The 21,747-nt window shown below is 36.2% G+C and overlaps 1 protein-coding gene across 1 annotated transcript in view; it reads right to left on the bottom strand.

Moving 5' to 3' along the window:
- Window positions 1–7,872: 7,872 nt before the first annotated feature.
- Window positions 7,873–21,747, bottom strand: part of LOC134546296 (GRAM domain-containing protein 2B-like) — a 365,293-nt gene continuing 351,418 nt past the window's right edge. Inside the window, exons 10-12 of the mRNA XM_063389016.1 lie at window positions 18,781–19,015; window positions 13,484–13,586; window positions 7,873–9,880 (exon numbers count right to left, since the gene is read on the bottom strand). Of these exons, the coding sequence (XP_063245086.1) occupies window positions 9,773–9,880; window positions 13,484–13,586; window positions 18,781–19,015 (446 nt within the window). The 3' untranslated portion in view covers window positions 7,873–9,772. The remainder of the gene's footprint in view (window positions 9,881–13,483; window positions 13,587–18,780; window positions 19,016–21,747) is intronic.

Genomic DNA, 21,747 nt, shown 5'->3' with positions numbered 1-21,747 from the left:
TTATTATGGAGCATAGCAACCTGTTTACTAAGAAAATCTTCATAATTTAAGTTGAACAATACAATAACATTGCAGACCCCTGCAATTCTCAGTTTTGCAGAGTTTTCCTATCATATATTTACCCATAATGCAGTATATCAGCAGATTATATGTCTCAAGGTTGTCGTGACCTAGTTTGGTATTCGTATTTTATTGATATGGGTATTTTGTAACAGTTATTTATAGTTTTAAAAGTCTTAACTATATTTTCCCTATTTTTCACATTGTTTGCTAGGTTAATATTTGTGTAAATGCATTTTTTTCAGTATTTTACCTTAAATAGTGATTTTATGCCTGTATTTTACATTTCAGTTTATTTGAAAGCGATCACTATATTACCAGCAAAAATTTATTTTAACAATTTTTATTCAATATTTACACAGTCAAACAAAAATAACAATGGATTTGTTGGAACATTGTGTAGGATTTTGGGATAGGAAAGGACGAGAGAGAGAGATGTGCAAGAAGTCTGCACCAAGTTTGTGGACATTTTTTTCAGCTATCGAGACGTTCTAATGCGTTCTGTATTGACATCGTCCGGGCCTGCGGCCCCTTTGCGTGTGTGTGTGAGTTGGTCGCCCGGCAAGAGGGCGCTGTAGAGCAAGTGCGCCGCACCCCTAAATGTAATTAAATATATCATTGTAAACTGTTTTTATTTCACGAGTGCGACGTGACGGCAGATTGGCCGGAGGGTTTTTATGTACTTTTATTTAGAGTTGTGTATTTAATTATAAGGACGCTTCCAGACATTCGCGAAGCACACCGAAGGAAACCGAAGCCAGACACTGTTTAAATATATCCATTAATAATTATAATTTTTATTATTCTTTTTAATATTCAGTAAGTGTTAAGTAATTTTTAAGAATGTTTATCCTGTTTACTATAATAACCCAGGGCACGCAGTCCTACAAATGATAACGATAATTGTGTTCGGCACGAAGGACGCCATGTTTCCTGCCGCGAGCTTTGTCTCGCCCCAGTCTTCTCCTTCAGCCGGCCGAGAGAGGACGTCTCTGCAGACACCCCGAGGACATCACTATTGTATCACTGATAGGTAGCTCTGTAAACTTAATAATCCAAACCGCTTTCTTTTTCATCCTCTGGGCCTTTCTCGGTCGGTGGGGTCTGTTTATTAATTCGTGTTCATACTCTCATGAGTTTTTTAACATCTTCTCTCTACGTAAAAGCTTGGGGCGGCCACGTGTGTGGTCCGCCTCCTCAACTTATACCAATTCGTGCCTCGGGCGTTTCAACCGTGTAAAGGGAGGAGTGTAGAAGGACGTGTAAAGTATTAATAAATCCACTTAAAACGAGTCACGTGTTTTTGTGTTTGGGGGCCACGTGGGTCCTTACTCCAGTCAGCGGCGTGTGGGACGCCCTAAGAGCCCACTGCGAATATGTATGAGCGTGCCCGACGCTGAGAGCGGGCTCGGTATAGGAACAGGTGTTGACACCGGAGTCAGGAGGGCTAATATCTCGCCGCACACGGGCCACGTAACGCCCTGAGTAAGAGTCTCTAGTCGGGTCCACGTGCCCACTTACGTGGTGGCACCCACTATCTCCGCAACGAGTACAAAACGTAACACCGGTATGCATCTCTTATGATGGAAAAATCAACAAATGTTTGCTCACATGGGAGAAGGTAAAATTATCATGATTTTGCACTAGCCAATCAGAAAGAACTTTGTGATTTTTCATGTTTTATTTTTTCAAAAAATGCAAGGCATAATACCAGCTGATCCACATGAATAACTTAACATTTAACACTAATTCCTTTAAAAAAAAAACTTATAAAAGCTGAGGAGGGCACGTTCCTGCAATGCTACATGTCCAATTACCATTCACTAGTTCATGTAAAGACACTGCTTTGCCTTTGACAGCAGAGTTCAGGTGCCTAGCTACAGTAAAATCTTTATATAGCAAAACTGAACTGACTGAATTTGTGCTTTTGTGTGTATGCTACAGAGAATATGTTTATAAGGAGGTTGATCAAAACAAGGCTGATAAATTTACAATATTATATTTTCCACTATTCCTGGACACAACAGGTCAAACTTTTGAGTGTGACTACCTCAAAAACTGAACTATATTTTTATAAAATGGGTTTCTACAAGAAAATAAATTTCACATCCATTGTTTTAATATATTCATATTAGAGATCTACCGAACTCCCAAATGTTATGAATCATGTCAACCAGCAAATCATATGTGGAAAAAAAAAATTTCTCTTAAAGCCGTCTTGAATTTAACTTAAAAAAATAACAAAAATACATACAGACTTCAGTTATAAAGAAATAAGTTTATTATGTATTTGACTGATCTATTTTACTAATACATTAATTGCAAATGTCAGCATTTGTATAATTGATGCTATAAAATGTTTTGAGAATATTTATATATGATATTAATACCCTTTTATTTCTTCGTTCCAACTTTAACAGGTTATGGGCCCAGTATTGGCTTAAGAAACAATAGCTACAACTATCAGAAACGGAACGCAGTGTCTAAGAGGCTTGCAAGAAGTTATCGTCAAAATGGCGACGCCGTTACAACAGACTGGAAACATAAAGCCGTTTGAAGGGACAGGCTACACCTTCTGGAAACACAGGATCAAGCTGGTACTGGAGCAATCCCGTGTAGTAGAAGTTCTCACACAGAAACCACCTGCAGAAGGTAAAGATTTGGACATCTTTAAGTTGAACGATGTGAAGGCAAGGAATATCATTACACAGTGTTTGGCAGACAATGTGTTGGAGTCAGTTATGGATAAATCCACAGCCAAGGAAATAATGGATACGTTGGATTCCACCTACATCAAGAAAGGGATAAGCCGACAAGTCGATCTACAGAGAAAACTAAGAACATTTCAGTTTAAGTCAGGAAGCTTGAAAGACTTTATCAATACATTTGAAAATACGGTAAACGAGATTAAAAGCTCGGGTGGTAATGTGTCGGATGCTGAAGTCATGACTCTCCTACTCTCTTCTATGCCGGAAACCTACGACGCTGTGACTCGTGCCATTGACATTGTTTTTAGTAAGAATCCAGAAGATGTTAACTTAAATTATGTGAAGAATGCTCTACTCCAGGAAGAATTACGTAAAAAGGAAAAGGTAAACAGTGTGTGAAAAAATGGCGGCATGTTTTACAACGTGGTTACGATGTCTGAAATAAATCAGTTGTTAGAAGTTTGTAGAAAGCCTTTTATTTCTTCGTTCCAACTTTAACAATTAATACCTATTAATACTTTGAAATTTTCATCTACAACAGAAGAAAAAAAATGTGAGCCAGTCTTTCAGCACTAACCAGAGATGTGTAAACATCTAACTGCTGTAATGAGCAAATTCATGTGTACTCATGTTGCAAATACACTTATAATACTTACAAAACTCTGAACAAAAGATTTTATGTAAAATAAATTATTTAAAATAATGCCCAGTGTGATAAATACATATATGAAAAATTTTAGTATGCACCAAAAACACAATGAAATAAGCATGCATCACACATTGGAAAATTAACAATTTCGAAGTCCAATGCGCATGCATGCAGAAAACGCTATAGCTACGAGCCGAAGTTGTCGTCAAGATGTCGGACCCACATGTGGCAACTTGCACTCATATATACTAACTTTCATGAACAGCCGGGCATATATTATGAATATTGGTGTGCCAAAGGAACTTAATAGTAGTAAAACTAAACTGGAATACATTTTGAAAACATGAATAGTCATAAAAAGATATAATTACAATTCTAAAGATACCTATAATTTACTAGCCAAAAAAATTTTGCTGGAAAAAAAAAATGCAAAAAATATATTTAAAATATTCTTGATTCTCTAAAGCATATGAACGCTGTGCTATATTTTAAGTATTTTTTCAAACTGAAAGTTGCAGTCCAAAAGATACATTAAAAAAAAAAAAAACCTGAAAACATTTCAAAACACATAACACTGAGTAAATGTATGTATAATTGTTTATGCTTAAATGACAGAAATCAGTCTCTACTAAATACTTCCTACAAACAATCCTTAACTTTATTAAGCTGATTCAACATTTAAAATTATGAAATTTTTTTATTATTCATGGCGTAAAATATATGTAGGCTAACAATTTATTGTGTATTTACAGTATGACAAATGCTGTGCTGTCTCTACATTTCAATGATAACTAAGTATGTAATGCGAATTCTTCAGTTATAATTATTTCTTTTTATGACTAAAAATTATAAAGTATTATACGATAGTTGTTCTAATATTAAGTTTTATTTTTTAAAACCTATGCACAGTGTAGATTCTTAGATGTTCACAAAACCATTATATATGGATAAATCAAGCGGGTATGCTATCTTTTCTAAATCTCCAAGACTTCCACAGATGACAGCACCATGTTTACTCATTTCTGTTCCAATCAACTTTCGTTCCATTACTCCTACCAAATGCTGTATACCGAGAGATATTTACAAAAAAAAATCCATTTTGGCACAGCCTACAGGCATACCTACGTAGATTTCGAAGTACCTATTTATTATGGAAATATTTTGGAAATTTCTATAAATTTCTGGAACATTTTCAGAACTTAAAAAATGTACCTTTAAATATTTGCTCAATTTCCATGCAGCGAAAATATTACGAATATTTTAACTCAATGTATCCTGCATTTAATAGTTTACAACACAGCAGTAAATAGCTTAGAATGAATTTCATTTTATATGCCAACTAAGGTGATTATTTAATTATTTTGTCCTTCAAACATTATTTTTCATCCCTTGCACTAATAATGTGGTTGTATAAAAATTTGTTTTGCATCAAGGTTTAAGATAATATTAAGATGGTTTAAAATAAATTCAAACAAATTCAATACTAAGATAGTTTTGGATTTTTTTTTTTTTTTAAACCCATGTTTTTATAGTAATAATTTGTTTCACCAAAAATTGTTTCAGTCAAACTTTTAGAGAAGTTTTTGATACATACAATAAATTGTAATGGATATAATAGTATACCTACAGATTAAAAAACATAATGATTATTTTTTACTTTCAAACCTTGTTATTTCCACCCCTTGCAGTAATGGCTAGGTAAACAAAATGTTATTTTAACAATTTTTATTCAATATTTAGACAGTTAAACAAAAATAAGAATGGATTCGTTAGTGTACTGGATAAGAAATTTTTATTTATTTTCTCATTCCTTCCCCAGGTTTTTTCAACCCCTTGCAATAATGTTTTGTATCATCAAAAATTGCTCAGACAAAAGTTTTAGATAAAAATTATAAGATTTACAAACAATTTGAACGGACTTGATAGTGTACCTACTAAGGGAGTTACAAATTTTTTTTTAAATTCTACACCTCATTTACTCAAACCCTTGCAGCAATGGTTTGTCTTATAAAACATTGTTTCAGACAAAAGTTTTAGATAACAATTAAAGGATTTAAAAAATATATGAACGAATTCAATGTAGTGCTATGAAAGGAGTTATGATTTTTTTTGTCCTCCAACCCTCGATTTTTCAACCACCTGCAGTTATGGTTGGTCAAATCAAAAATTTATTCAATCATAATATTTTGGTATTACTCATATGAGTTAATACATTCAATCAGATGTGGTATTTTCCATACTGAAGTGAAACTTCTTTGGCAATCCAAACCTAGACTCTTAAGTATATCACAAAGGGGTAAAATGGTAGTGTGTGAGAGAGATAAAGAAGACAATATTCTAACATAGCAGGGTTCCTAGCCGGGGGGGGGTTAGGGGTTCAAACCCTCCCCCTTAGCACCAAATCTTTAATTAATTTCTTATTCATCACTCAAACAAATTTCATATTAAAATTAATAAAATTTTTACTATTACAATATTTAAATTTAAGAACCGAAAACTACTAAAATAGCACTATTTTACACCTTAAAATCCTAATTTTCCCAGGGGAGGAACTCCGGACCCCCACTTTAATACGGGGGGGGGGGGGGGCAGGCTTCTTAAGTAACACCCCCCATACACAAATCCTGGCTACGCCACTGTAACATAGTATAGGGTTTTTTGGCTTTCATTTCTTTTTCAGTTATTTTTGAATCCTAACCTTTATTGAATATGTTATATATGTGATAAAAAAATATAAATAAATGAATAAACCTGAATTAGGTAGTAAAATTATTACTCACTTCGAAATAACAGCTCAGGATATCAATAATTATTGATCAATCAATATTAACTAATAAATAAATATTATTCATTGTTGAAATACTTACACCATAAAAATAATTTGTTTAGTAAATATCGAAGCTAGGATAGATTATAATAAATTTAATTTAATAGACTGATTTTGTAGTTCTGCAAATATCACCTTATCATTGAGTTATAGTGCAACACATTCTGCCAATAGACTACACAGACATTGGCAATGATAATGTTCTGCCGTCGAATAAACAATGACAACACGTCCGCCAGTCTGTGATGCGAAAAATAAACGGCACTGACCTACATTAAGGTAATTCTTTACATTATAACCAAATTATGACAAACTAAAAATAAAAATAATTAATATTCCAAGCACGGGATGTACCTATTTAAATTTATTTTAAACTAGCATATTCTTAGTTGGATATTTACAATATTATGTATGATAAAGTTAAATCAATAATTTGTGACAAATAATTACCCTGTCAAACTAAAGCATAGAAAGCATTATACCAGCAAAAAAATATTTAGTTACACAGCTTATACAATACTAATACAACACTGTTTAACAAAACTGATTTGCACAAGTAATTAAAATTATACATACTTAACACAACAACTTCTTCTTCTTGTGAAGATGGCCAGTGGCACAGTGCACAATAACACCAATCCCAGTTGTGTTGCTCTCTGCCCAAGTCAGGTGGCGTCAGGCGCAGGCGGGTCCCTACCGCCGCGACCCGCCTATCCCTGCAGCATGGCGGGGTTCAACCTGAGCCGCACGCCGCCACGTGGAGCCCACGGCCTGCTAGTTCTCTGCACCGTCCGCAACATATTCTCCATACTTTTCGCGTCACAAATGTTTCACAACAATGTCTTACCAAAAAATTGCATAATATCAGCCTTGAAATTTTATTTCCATTGTGCCCAAAGAAGTTTCACTTCAAAAATGTTATTACGTGGTGGTGCAAATGCTTTGTTGGATAGAGTTTTGCCTGGGGCTTAGCAAATAGTTATAAAGGTTTTTATATTTGTTTTGTTATAAAGAAGTTCACTATATACAGTTTTACTGTTTTAACCATTTTGGCAAACCTTTTTATCATTTTTTAATACAAAACATGCCTCAAAGGTATTTTTATAAATCACCATTCATTACGTTTGCTTTGACATAAGGCATAGGATTTTTGAACCAGAAGGTGTAAAATATTGCTCTGCTATTGCTACTCTGAATAGCATAAGGGTAATTTGTTTTACTCCCAAACCAAATTGGTATCATTCTACAATATTGAACAGTCACCACAAAAATAAAATTGATTCTCTTAAGGTGGTGTTATAAACAGAATGACCTTAATTGCTACCCAAACCACCTCCTCCAAACCTTTGTTTTAATATTTTCTCCTTGTGTATGTCCTTACATAATATTTATCTTGAAATGTAATATATTCTCATAATATAATATATTCTCTGTACTTACTTATTTACTTCCAGTAACAAAATTCCAGTTTAGTTTTTACTCTAATGTTTTGATTATAATTTTTAGTGGAAATTTTACAATGTTGCATTCCTTTAATAAGGCTTAAGAGCTACATCTAGACCTCAAGAAACCAACTAGGTGTACATGAAATACAGTATCCCAAAAAACAAAGCAAAGGTAATAAAAAATACATTACAGTAACTCATGTTTATTCACAGCCGAGATAACAGATATACACTATCATACCACATTCAAAACTCTCTATTGTTCAAAGAATCAATATTCTCAAATGCTTGATTTAACCATCATTTCCTAGATAATGTTCACGAAAATAAAGTACATATTTAATTCCACTAAATTTATGTTTGTAATAAATGGCAAGGTGGACATTTAAAGCAAATGTTGATTTATGAAATATTTTTGAGAAGCTAATTATTTAGAATGATATTTGTGCATTTTGATCTCACCAATTTAATACCTAAATCTTTAACATTTACCTTGATGAATTTAATTTATAACTATTCAAGATACATCTAAACTATTCAAGACACATCTGAACTCTGGAATATTAATTACCTACATATATAACTTTAAATAAATTGTAAACTATGAATTTTTTTATGTACAATCCCTATTTTTTATTGATGGTAGTTTTCACTGTTTTTGAGCTCACAGCCAATACCTTTCGGCCAATAACAGCAGATAATTTGAAACTATCATTTATATCTAAAATTGGTATATTGTTACTTATTTTCACATTTAAAATTTGTACTACAACATGAATTTTGAAAAATAATTTGCAAATGAAAATATTATTTTCATTTGAAATTCCATTTCTTTTACGTATGTTAAGAAACCAATTCTACATTTTATGTAAGATATTACTACATAACTACTTATTGAAGATTGAATTTTACATTTAATTCAGTAATGTATATTGATAAGTAATAAATTATCTTCTAATGCTGACTACAGCCTCAATTTCTTTCAAATTTCTTCAATGGTTAGTTAGCATCTGCAAAAATATTTAAACAGTGAGAAAACACATTATAAAACTCATGTTACTCACTTGTTAAAAAATGTTTTTTTTTTTTTTTTAACTACAAAATATAAGTAAGAATGCACATTATAATACATTTTTTTTAATGTGTTCTAATAAGTAATGGAAAGGAAGTATAAAAATAAAATATGAAGGTGATATTATACCAGTATTTAAGGAACAAAAAAACATGGAAGCATAATTTATGTATTTTTATTAGAAACCCCAATAAGTGTTAATATTCTAGGGTTGGCAAGACACTCTGGCCTTACCATATTAATATTGCATAGCAATACTTAAGGCAAACAACATAAACACAACTATAAATTACATAATATTGAATATGATGCTCGCATATTCCAAAATTGCCAAAATAATTTGACAGATAAATACCTCTATTTCAATGACTAATTTGAAATTTTACTGCCAGAGATCTCTTCACAGAAATAAACAATCATACCAATTTGCAAACATGAGATCTATTTTGGGATGTTCTAAAAACAGCCACTGCATTTACATTATTTGAAGCTAGACACAAGACAATTTTTCCACTATCAAGAAAGCTACATAGCCAGCTACAGAAGGGACAGTAACATTTATTGGCAAAAGCAAGTTCAAAAAAATTTTGGTCTGCAAACTTGCTAAACAGAGAATAGTCTTTCTGATCAAATATTTGATCTTTCATTTTGTTGTGGGTAGGAATGAACAAGTGTTATGCATCATCAGCTTCTTTTGTAACACACGCTATATGTATTTTCTTATTACGACACTCGTGCACAATTTTTTTTTAAATACACCACGTTCTACACATGCACATGTTTCCTGGAAACTGAAATCGGTTGCATCTTCGATGATGTGCAACACTGTCATTTGAGCTAGAACTGGACAACTCTTTCCCCACGCTTAATATCATTTAAAATACTGATGGCATAGAAATGTTTGTGAATCAGTCACGCCTGCCACCTGGCGAGGTGCCTCGCGCAGCAGGCAATGCTGACGGTCTCTCGTGTCCCGCTAGACGCCGCCCAGGCGTGTGTGCCCGCCCAATGCTAACTGTTGCCGTCCTGCAGCAGGGCGTCGGACGACGCCCTCTGGCTCCGGGACGCCTCTTCCTCGGCCACGATGAGGATCGACAGCGCTTCCAGCGACCGCCTCACCTGTGCAGCGCGACAGAGGGGCTGAGGGCCGTGGGCGTGATTCGGGGGTGGAAGTGGTGGCAGTTGCCACCCCACAACTGTCAAATACAGTATTTAGCCACCCCATTTTGAAGTAATAATATCAATAACTTACAAACTTCCATGATAAAATATCAAGCAGAACACACAATCAATTAAAAATAGGCATACTCTTGAGTTGTGTGTAAATATCTACTTTACAAATGGTTTTGCTATTAATTAAAGTGATTAACAATGAATATTGTAGGGTAAATAGAGAATTTTAGCAATGATTTTAATTTGTGATGAAAATAGTCTGAAAAAGCTTTAAAAAAAACCAACAATTTGATGCTAGTTTTTTAAAATTTCCCGGGGGAGAACCCCCGGACCCCCTTGCGCCTTGCCACCCCAGTTAAAAATCTGTAATTAAGCCTCTAATGAGGACTCACCCACAGACATAACCACCAGGAGGTCCGGGTATTCCCAGAACCACCCAAGTCCGACAGGTCTGACAATCTCTTGGGTGGTTTACAAATCACATAGAGTGAATACAGAAGTAGAGCTTGGGCAAAGCTGCACAGTACCAAATGGCTTAAATTATTTCTCATAAAATAACGCTAAAACTTCGATAAAATTTTTTCCCTCCCTGTAACCAGTTGTTCCAGTGAAATGCAATTCATTCAATTATAATTATGGTTTTTTTTTCCATCTCACTGCAAGGTATTCTGATGCACTTAGCTACATATTGTTATATATTTCAACAGCTGAATTGCCAAAACAATTGTACTTGTAATCATTACTATATATTCATGTGTTCTCTACGATATATAACAAATTGTGTTAAGAGATTTTTTTTTATTTTTTTTTTTGGGTGTTTAGTTATGTTTTTGGATAGTTAAATATATGGTTATTTAATCTATGATGGAATATGAAGTGGTGCAAAAATTATACATATTTATCTTTTTATTGTAAAGAAAACAGATTGTGCAAGGAAATAATTTGTAATAGCTTATGTTTGATGTGAAATCAACAATAAAGGTTCCAGAACTAAATCAGTCTATAAGAAACCTTCCTGTATGTCATAAGTATATTTAGACGATTGTAATTAATTGTGATTAACATTATTTAGGGATGAGTGAAATATTTAATACATGTTCTACAAGAGTCTACTAAAGAATTTCATGATAATTCATGAAGAATTTCACTATTATATTTCATGGATCGTAATAAGATAATAGAACATTTTAATCATTGCATGAATTTGTAAGAAGACCAGAATATTGCTACGATATTATAGTTCAAGACAAGAGACAATATAAACTACTATCCTACAAATAAACTAAATGAAATACAACTAGTAAATTAAGATTAATGGTGCAGTTTAGAAGAATAACTACAACTTCCAGGCGTTCAGCCCATTAGTTAAGAATGAGTTCACTACTTCAACCGAAGGAATGAAGCTTCATCGTGTGACCATCTCGAAAGCAATCTACAGCCGACTGCAACCTTGAACCTTATTCGTGGAATCACTAGCCGAAACCCCCGGAACCGGAATAGGATAGTGGTTCGTGACGAGTGCTAATGGCCGCTGGAAGCTGTACGATACAGATTATTCTTCAGGTGCGTTGGATAAATCTGTTCAATATCACAACACTAAAGGTAATTAAATGTAATATTGCACCACTGTCCTGATGTCAAGCTAAATTTAATAATGTCTTAATTCTAATGAATTTTTAATTTGTTAACTTCTTGGTTGAATCAAATAATTTTGATTCTAATCATAGCCAACTAATTCAAATAACTATTTAACCTGATGAGATTAGATTATCTTAAAAGCTGAATCACACAATGTTTAATTTACTTGTACACATGAATTTAAGTAATTTACCTAATCTCAGAAGTCTAGTTCTTCAAGAATTGAGCTAAGCTTGAGCATGCTATTATGTTCATTTTAGAATACAAGTTTCAGTATAAGTAAATGTATTTTTAGATTAACAATTGAATAATTATTTATTTGTAATTGTATTTTTGGTAATCAAAGTATCGTGCAATACTTGGAATCATTAGTAATTCTGATATAAGCTGTATCTATTTACGTACAACTTAATATGTCGTATTTTCTGTGGGAAATACCTTTGTAAACCATTGTTCCATTAAGTAAGCTGGTGTAAGTCGGAATTGCACTTTTAATGCTAAACTAAATATGTACTATCAGAACTAGTTATGCAATTTCATGTTTTAATGCACAAAAATACATCTGCCACCATTTCTCTCCAAGATCACAACTACTCAGCCCAAAATAAAACAAAAAACAAAACCCTAACGCCAAAGGCCATTTGTTTTTCAAAACAAACAACTGAATAACAACACTGTCCGACTCAACAACCATTGAATGGAAAACACGTTGAAACACTAAAAATACATAATTAGTAATGTTACATTTCAATTATTTGAGGTGATTTTTTATGTTTCTTTAACATAAGGTGCCCATTCCGAGTACATTGAAACTTACTATGATAGTCCTCAGAGCTAATTGTAGAAATTGTTCTTAGGAAAGTACACTTAGTTTGATACATTATTTTGTTTGAAACACACAAAACAAATATCATAGTTAATATCAAGATCGATTTATCAAACAACGTATAGGCATATACAGATGTGTCACTACAAAACAAACACACACAAACACAAAAACTTACACACAACAAACACACACAAACAAACACACACAAATACACACACACACACACATGTTTCTAAATTGCTTAAAGGTAAAGAACAAAATGGGATTCATCATTTTTACAGTAAAATATAAACTAAGTAATAATGCAAACAAAATGTTATTTGAAACTTTAAAGACAGGCAGAAAATTAATCATCATTGATCCCCCTACTGCTACCTGTATGTCACACGTTAACTTTGTAAATTGATTTTAATAGCCGATTCCTTAGGAACTGACTTACCTACGAGATGAAAGTACTCTATGTTTTATTAAATAATAAACAAATAAAATGTTTAATTTTTTTGCATGTGGGGAAACATATGCTACAAACTTTTCCTTGAGTGATATATATAAAATATTCTAGTATACAATAAAACAGCTGATATAAGTTATTTGTAAATATACAAAAGTTTGTAAACTTAAAAAATATATATATATATTTTAGTAAACCTGTGACAAGAATAGTAACAGTATAATTACAATAAATCCTTTTGTATGAATACAGAACTTTTTTTAATGCTGATAAGATCTTCGAAACCAAAAGGATACAAATTGTACTAGAGACATTGTGCTTACTACAGATACTTTTAGTTAAATATACTTAATATTAAAAATTATCTAGACGAATGTATTGTAATTTTCTGCGCGTGTCTCCAGCCAAACCCAACTTGTAACTACATGGCAGACACTATCATGGTCTCATTGAAATATAAATTTTCTTTTCAGTTTTTAAAATCCATTAAATAAGGACTAATTTAATTGATATAAACTTTTATAAAAATTTAACTACGGTTATAATGTATGTTTATTTAAAATAATGAGCCAAACCATGAGGAGATAGAAGCAAATAACCACCCGCCATCTAGGACTGCAACGCCGCTCACCTTGGCCAGCTGGTCGAGATGCGAGCTGAGGAACTCCTGCACTTCGCTCGCAGACTTGGTGTGCAGCTGCGTCTGCCAGCGCAGGATCTCCTGGTACACGTCGCTGCAGGGCATCGCAAACAACACCGTCAAGTGGGCTCCTTCAGGTCTGCGTCCTAGGTCAGGGGTCGGCAGACTTCCAGTGAGAGGAGCCGAAATTTAATTGACCAGATTCCCCAATTTTCTAGACTACGAAAACAGCCGCAAGTGGTTTGCGAGCCGCAGTCTGCCGACGCTTGACCTAGGTGAATTGTTTGTAACATTACAGTCTCGGTGAACAAAACACAATCTTATTTCCTTTTTTTTAAGTCTTAAGAATTCAGTTTAAGGGGCCCGCCTCGTCAGGAGTGTATGTGTGTTGGTGAGGCGGGATGATAAGCGCGACGCTCGCTGGTATTTCTAGTGCGGTATAGCCTCTAAGCGCAAGGCTCTGAACTGGCGCGCAGTCTTCTCGTCGTCACAGGATAACGGTGAAATTTGAGCGGTGACCGTAACATAATATGGCGGAGAAATGAAGATAAAGGTGTAATGCAAGTCCCTTAAGTACTTTCAAGAATCTGTACCAGCTGTTTAACGCCTTAAAATACATTTCAAAACATGCGTTTTAGCCATTTTAACTACTTTAAAAATACAGTTTAAAAACTTAATCCTAAATCAAAAGTACTATTCGGCCCTCAGTGAACTCTTAAATGCTTTTCGTAAGCAGACCCCACTCGAATATCTTGAGTAGTTATCAAATTGCGTTGTTTTTCCTGAAGCTCTGCGCACCATGTGTGTGCCCGGGTAGGCGGGGGCCCTTAACACACTTTAAAATTTGTTTATAACAAATAAGTAAATACTGCAATGGTGTCGTCATCCAAGATGGCCGCCGTGACACCACAATCCAAAATGGCGACCGTAACGAAAAGTGCAACTGTGACATCATCCAATATGGCCGTCGTGACGTCAGAGGTCGGTCGGCTCCACCGACTCCGGACCCTGGACCCTAGTGCCAGAGCCCCTTTTGTATACTACTAACATCTGAGAAGGCTTGTTTTAATTTTAATATTGCAATTATATGCAGTAATATTTTGAAATACAGGTCAGTATTGTTTTTCATGAGACTACAAAGCTTTAATTCAAAGAAACACAAAGGAATCATCATTATGTCATCAAGAGATAATTAATCCTGATCTGATGATGTAAAAATTTCAGAACAACATTAACAATGAATAGCTGATTGCTGTAAGGCTGTAAAATGATAGTGTTTTCACCAGGAAGACAACACACATTATTTACTGTAGATATTAAGTACGTCTCGTTACGAAAGGAGGATCGTGAGCAGGGGCGTATTCTCCATGAATGCAATGCATGCAGTGCATGCTCTAAATGAAACTAATATTTTATGGGCATTGTGGCATTGATCACTATCTCGCTGTTTAGTTCTGTATTTGTTTTCTGCTTAAGTTATTCCTTTTCTTTATAGCTAATCTCGTTCCGTTCACGATTTGTGCGACATGTGGCAAACAAATGCATTAGCGCTACCTATTGACTACAGTGTGAATGATACTTGTAATAGTTCCTCAGATTGTCGCGGTACGGCGCTGTGGTGTTCTCAACAGCCACTCTCCAGATGTGACGTCACTACCAACTCTCGCGAAGACGGGGTCGCATGCATGCACTAGTTGCTTCTGCATTCACTGATCAGTAACACAGCGCGGCCGCGAACGAGTCCATTTAGTGTCTGTTCAGTCGGGTTTTTTTTTAATTAAATGTTTGGGTTAGAATTATATAACATTCGTAGACACATTTAGTTGTAATTCAACTCTTAATTTTACTATTTTTCCTTTTCACTGCAATCTTAACGCGTGCGGTGTGGGTGCTTGTCGCAGCTTGTGTTAAGCTTATGTGTCAAGTGGGAGGTTGCAGGTGCTTGAAGGTGACATTTTATTCAGCATGAACAGGAGTAGATTGTGTGATGATTAGTGATTTAGTGATAAGTTTACAATTAAGTTTGTTGTAAAATTGTAGTTTTGCAAGATGAATAACTGTAAAAATGACGTCGTAGAGACTATTTTTAATAAACCTTTTCAATCATGTTCATTTGATGAAAAGTTAGAAATCGTTAAAAACGGGTGCCCGACGCCAGCGCTTAGCAATCTAAAAACAGATAACAAAACTAAAAATTTTGTACGGACATTTAATCCTGAGCTTTATAGCAAAATTGTGTGGTAATGTGGCAGTGAAACATTAACAAAACTCTTCTGTTGGCCATGTTTGTTGCTTGCAAATGAAAAATCACCCTGGAACAGTAAAGACCGGGGTTATTCAGATCTTAATAATTTGCACACGGCAATTTCAAGGCATGAAAAGTCAGTCTCTCATATACATGCGTGGATATCGCTCGGTACATTCGGCAAAAGTAGGATTGACTTGCAACTGGATTCACAGAAACGTGCAAGCATTTTAAAACACAATGAAACTGTAAAACAGAATCGGGAAATACTGAAGAGACTGACTGCAGCTACATGCTTTTTAGGGCAACAGGAACTGTCATTTCGAGGACACAGGGAAAACAGTGATTTTAACAATCGAGGCAATAATGTAGAGCTAGTTCATTTGTTGGCTGAGTTTGACGACAAATTGAGAGTCCACTTGTCTACAAGCTCTGTGTTCACTGGATTATCACCAATAATTCAAAATGATTTAATTCAAAGTATCAATGATGTAATGATTTCGGAAATAAAAAATGAGATTAAAGAAGCAACGTTTGTTGCTATTTTGCTTGACGAAACATGTGATGTAACAAATTTTTCACAGCTATCAACAGTGTTAAGATATGTGTACAAGGGGCAAGTATACGAAAGGTTCGTAGGCTTTCATGATGTCAGTGGAGACAGGTCAGCAGAGGCACTAGCAAAACTTGCAATAGACACTCTTGAAGTATTTCAATGTAAGGACAAACTGTTCGCGCAGACGTATGATGGTGCGGCGGTCATGGCCGGACATTTGAATGGTGTGCAGGCAAAAGTTAGAGAAGTGATTCCTCATGCTGTATTTGTACATTGTTACGCCCACAAGTTGAATTTGGTGTTATCGCAAGCAGTTTCATGTATAAGTGCATGTAGAGTGTTTTTTGCTAACCTTAGCGGCTTTGTCAGTTTTTTTGTCCATTCCTCAAAAAGAACCAATTTATTAGACACTATAGTGCAGAAGAGATTTCCTAAACTTGGACCGACAAGATGGAGTTATTCAAGTCGCTTAGTTCAGACTGCCGCTGATCATAAAGTAGAACTTGAAGAACTGTACGAGCACATTTTAGAAAATCCGGAAGACTGGGACCTTTGAATATATATACTGTATAGAAGTTGCCAGCCCAGGTTAAAATTTCTAATACGGTTTTGAGGTAGTTGGTTAATTCACCGCCGCAATCGCCACCATCTCTAGGGCATCGACTTGTGGTGGTCCCTAGCGGACAAGTGTCGAACTCTTCAAACACCCCTTCCCCCTCCTGTTGAACGACGTTGAGCTGCAGTGAATGATGGACGAGGGGTGCGGGGAATGACAGCGGGCGACAGCGCTGCGCTCTAACGTGTAAATAACAACCAAGACGATACAGGGCGTTACGGCAGCGCACTGCAGCGGTGAAGTTCCCAAGCTGCTCATCATACGCTTCTGAAAAACGTAGAGTAAATCCTATCCACTCGCGACTTCTATACAGTATATATATTCAAAGCTGGGACACAACTGCTATTAACGAAGCTCGTGGATTTCTTATGATGTTAAGGGATTTTCAGTTCAACTTCTTGTTGTGTGTATTTGGAGAGTTATTTTCGTTGACAGATGTTACATTTAACATTGTGCAGTCAAAATACTTGGACATTACATTTTGCAGCAAAGAAGTTGAAGCTCTGAAGGATAAGCTAAACACAAAGAGAAATTGCGGTTTTGATAAAATATGATTGAAAACTGAAACCGTATCTGACTGTGAGCCTGCAAGGAAGAAAAGAAAAGGAAACTGCTCAGAAGCCACTGTAAAGGACGATTTTAGGAGGATGTACCTTGAGATTTTGGACACAGTAATCATGCAGCTGAATATTCGGTTTCAATCGTTGCATGATTTGAAGTTCATTGAAATGTTTGATTCAAAAAAATTCTCAACATTTTCAGATGTTTTCCCCGAGGAGGCATTTCAAAAATTAAGGACACTCTATGGAAAAAATTTTCATATTGTTAGGCTGAAATCTGAATTGAGTGATATGTTTACATCTAAACATTTTGAGGGAAAGACAGTGCAAGAAATGCACCATTTCCTGTATCAAAATGAACTCCAAAGTGGACTTCCAGAACTCTATAAACTGTGTGTAATTGTTTAAACTATTCCTGCTACATCGTCATCCGTAGAACGTTCGTTTTCTGCACTAAGACGAATAAAATCATTCACAAGAAATGCGCAAGGACAAAGTCGTTTGTCTGCACTCTCCATCATGTCCATAGAAAAAGATCTGTTGGTGCAGATGAAAGCCCGCAACTCGTTTTTCGACGAAGTCACGGAGCAGTTCTGCAGGAAAAACCGCAGAGCCGAGTTCCATTATAAGTAAATACATGGTGAGTGACAATTTGATATCTTTGTTAATTCTTCTCTCTAAGTTTATCACAAAAAATTTAATGTTGTTACCAGTTTTATGTTTAATTATTTTTTAAAAAAACTGCCTAAACAGCACCATTTTGCTCCCTGAAAACCAAAATTTTCCGGGAGAGGGCCCCCGGGGGGGGGGGGGGGTTTGTTTGTATTCTATATTGCATGCGTTACCAAATTTGTCAGGATACGCCCCTGATCGTGAGAATTAAGAGTTATCAGACTATGGGTGTTTGCATCTATGCAAGGTAAAACAATCAGATTTTTTGCTGGTGGAAATTATGTTTGTTTCCTATTAGCACCTAATAAAATGTTTCTAACAAAATGTTATTTATTAGTGTTAGGTTGGTGGATAAATTTTTTAGTTTTAATTAGTTTGATATTTTTCTTTTAATATTTTTGGTTCCTGTATTGCGTTTACAATGGATAATCACAACAAGCACAGACTACAGATAAGTGTGTCATCAAGAACTTTATCAAATAAAATTCACAAGTGGCAAAGTATGACGAAACGTAGCGATGGGCCGGTGGGTTTTCCCAGAGTATCTCCTGTTTCCCCCCACGTATTCATTTTGACAATCCATTCTTTTGTGGATGCATGCATGCATGTGCGCGCTCGCGCGATGGGTTGCGAACCCACCCCTTGCCGTGGAAGGTGCTGGCGGCGAACTGGTGGTGGATGCGGCCGATGCGGTACAGCAGGAGGGCGGCGGACAGGAACAGCAGCACCAGCAGGGCCGTGGACACGAGCAGCAGCAGGGTGGGGCGGGCCACCGCGGGCTCCGCCCCCTGGCCCCCGGGGGCCGCCACCTGCGGGGGCCGCAGCAGCGTGTGGCCCGCCACCACGCGCCCCAGCGGCAGCTTCGGGGCGCAGCCTGCGGGCAACAGCAGCCACACGCTCGTAGCGGGGTGGCTGGAGATATCCCCCCCCCCCCACCATCACCATGTAGCTCATGCGTAGTAGTCTCGGAGCTAGCGAGGGGAGCGGGGGGGAATTACCGGGGTCTTCTGATTAAAGATTGTTAATAGAATTGATGGGAAACCTTACAAGTAACGTCATTACATGCAGATCACATTTACAGTTATTTCCACAGTAACATTTACATTTTTTTTCCAGATTTTTTTTTTAACTGTGGGATTTGAAACTATTACATTAAATAATAATTAATAATTGTCTGACCAAATTATTTGCCTCCGGGTCCTCGGTTTCTCTCGACTGTCTGCAGGGTCTAAGATGTGAGCCGAAAATCAGTACCTAATTTCTTGGCTCAATTTTTCAACTTTTATTTATTAAAATATTTTTGCTTTCCCATAAGCTAGAGCACATCATCAAAATTTATTTTCTCAGCTATACCACCCAGGGCTATACATATTAAAACTTTACTAGTGGGTCTTAGGGCCGGTTGCATCATTGAAGATCGCTGGTCGATCCGAGATCATACGAGGTAATGAACCAGGATAGTCACACAAACGGATTGCACCATTCGAGTTCACCTTCTAACAGAGGATTGAGGTGAACCTCTGTTTGAACCACCGAAATTGATGGTTCAGAGCAGTTGGATCCGAGATCTTGTGTATTTTTCGTTGGTTTGTTGTGTTTTGTAGTCGTGTTTGCATAGATACTGGTTTGTTTACAATTGATATTTTGATGGGTTACAATAGTTTACAGGAAATTTAGGCCGATATGTTTTTAGGTATGCCCGAAGTACGGTAATTGTCATCATAATGTTATTTAAAATATAATGCCAATTCTTGCCAAGCTTCTTCCTTCTGCTTACAAAACACGCCATCAGTTCTCTTATACTCTAAAATATCCTGTCTTTCTTGCACCAAATCGACAAGGATGATTTTTTTCTTTTTCAGAGAAAAAAACTTTTTTTAGATACTGAAATTTTCTTTTCCATCGTCATGTGTACTCGCGTGTAACCCAGTCAACTAGAGCTGTAGCAAACCGTATGTATTCGGTACTGAGTAACGGGTGCGCCATCTAGTAACGAGTACGTAACGAAACCTTACACACGGCGGCATCTCGTTACTCGCATTTTTCGTATGTTTTACGCATGCGCGCGCATATTCGACGAATTTACGTTACAAAGAACGATGTTTGTTTATTAAGTAAAGTATAATTTGGGAATTCGTCATCCAAGTTTTTTACTATTTATAAGAAAGTATTTTTTACAAATTAGAAATATGTATGTTTTTTTTATTTTTATTATCGCGTATTTTCACGGTTTTTTTTTTATCTTAAAAGAGATGATATAATAAAACCGCTCTAATCAGATTTAATTGTTTCTTGGTTAACAAAAACTGTTAATTATCAAATATTGTTAATTGTTTATATTCTATTTATTATTATTTACGCTACGTCATACTGTACGCGTACGCAATACGACTCGATTCGTTGCTGCAACATAACATAGCTTGTTATGCGGTATCAGAAGTAACGAGTAACGTAACGATACGATAGTAACGAGTACTAATTGTTATAGTAACGAATACATACGGGTACGCTTTTTTTCGTTACTTTTACACCTCTACAGTCAACTCGCAACCTGCCACAAGTTTGTAATCAGTAAACAAATAGGCTTGTATGTAAATATCACGATGCCAACATTTACAGCAAGAACTTCAAACATGCTAAAGAAAATTCTCTGTCACTAGACGGAATTCAGTAGCCAATAGAAAACTTGCTTTCATTTTACAATCGATCTTTACCAACCAAAATTAGATCGTGAGATCGAATGTCTGAACTCGTAAGTTCACTTTGGTGCAACACATATACACTGGATCTTAGATTCGACTTGATATCACACTGAAACAAAGATCTTACGATCTCGGATCCGAACAGTTATTGGTGCAACCGGCCCTTAGAGAGTCTCAACGTCTCAGCAGACACACGCAGACGCTTACACGCAGCGCAGGCTAGCCGAGTCAATTTTATCTCGCCTGCATCCAGGAACACGCATGATAACTCTCCCTGCCTAACGTGCCTCCCACCTTGTTTCTCACGCCGGGGTACCTGCCTCGTCAGGCGAGCCTAGCTCGCTTTCCCAGGCTCGAGGCCCTGGCGAGCAAAGAGGATGTGTTGGTCTCGACATAAAACAAGCACTTCCCCGCCCCCCTGGCCCTCTTAGATTTTCTGCTATGCTTCCAGGAACCATGACCGAGGCATGGACCATGCCCTTTCCCTCGTCAAGCCCTCCTCTCCTTTAGGAACAAGCAGGGCCGCAACTAGAGTCTCTGGCACCCGGGGCATGAATGGATTCATGCGCCCCCCCCCCCCCCAACATATTTTTTGCACATACCATACCAATAAAGCGGGGGGTCCGGGGGCCCTCCCACGGAAAAATGGTCCATAACTACATGTAACAGTTTCTGTGCTACTGTAACTTCAATGCATGAACCCACTATGTCCATAAAGTAGTCCGTATAATCACTAGACTTGTTCATTAAATTGTCGTCATAAATGTTTTTTAAAGATTAAAATTCAACTTGCGAGACCTTCTTGCAGCAAAGATTTTGATGATACCAGCACAGCAAATAGAGGATGGTCTCTTGTGTTCTATGGAAATAATGCTCAAATTCGACAGTCTGTCTTGACTCATAC

This window comes from Bacillus rossius, chromosome 1 (assembly GCF_032445375.1).
Source record: "Bacillus rossius redtenbacheri isolate Brsri chromosome 1, Brsri_v3, whole genome shotgun sequence".
In the NCBI taxonomy this organism is placed as follows: domain Eukaryota; kingdom Metazoa; phylum Arthropoda; class Insecta; order Phasmatodea; family Bacillidae; genus Bacillus; species Bacillus rossius.
The sequence above is the reverse complement of the archived record's forward strand: the minus strand, read 5'-3'. Positions and strand labels throughout refer to the sequence as shown.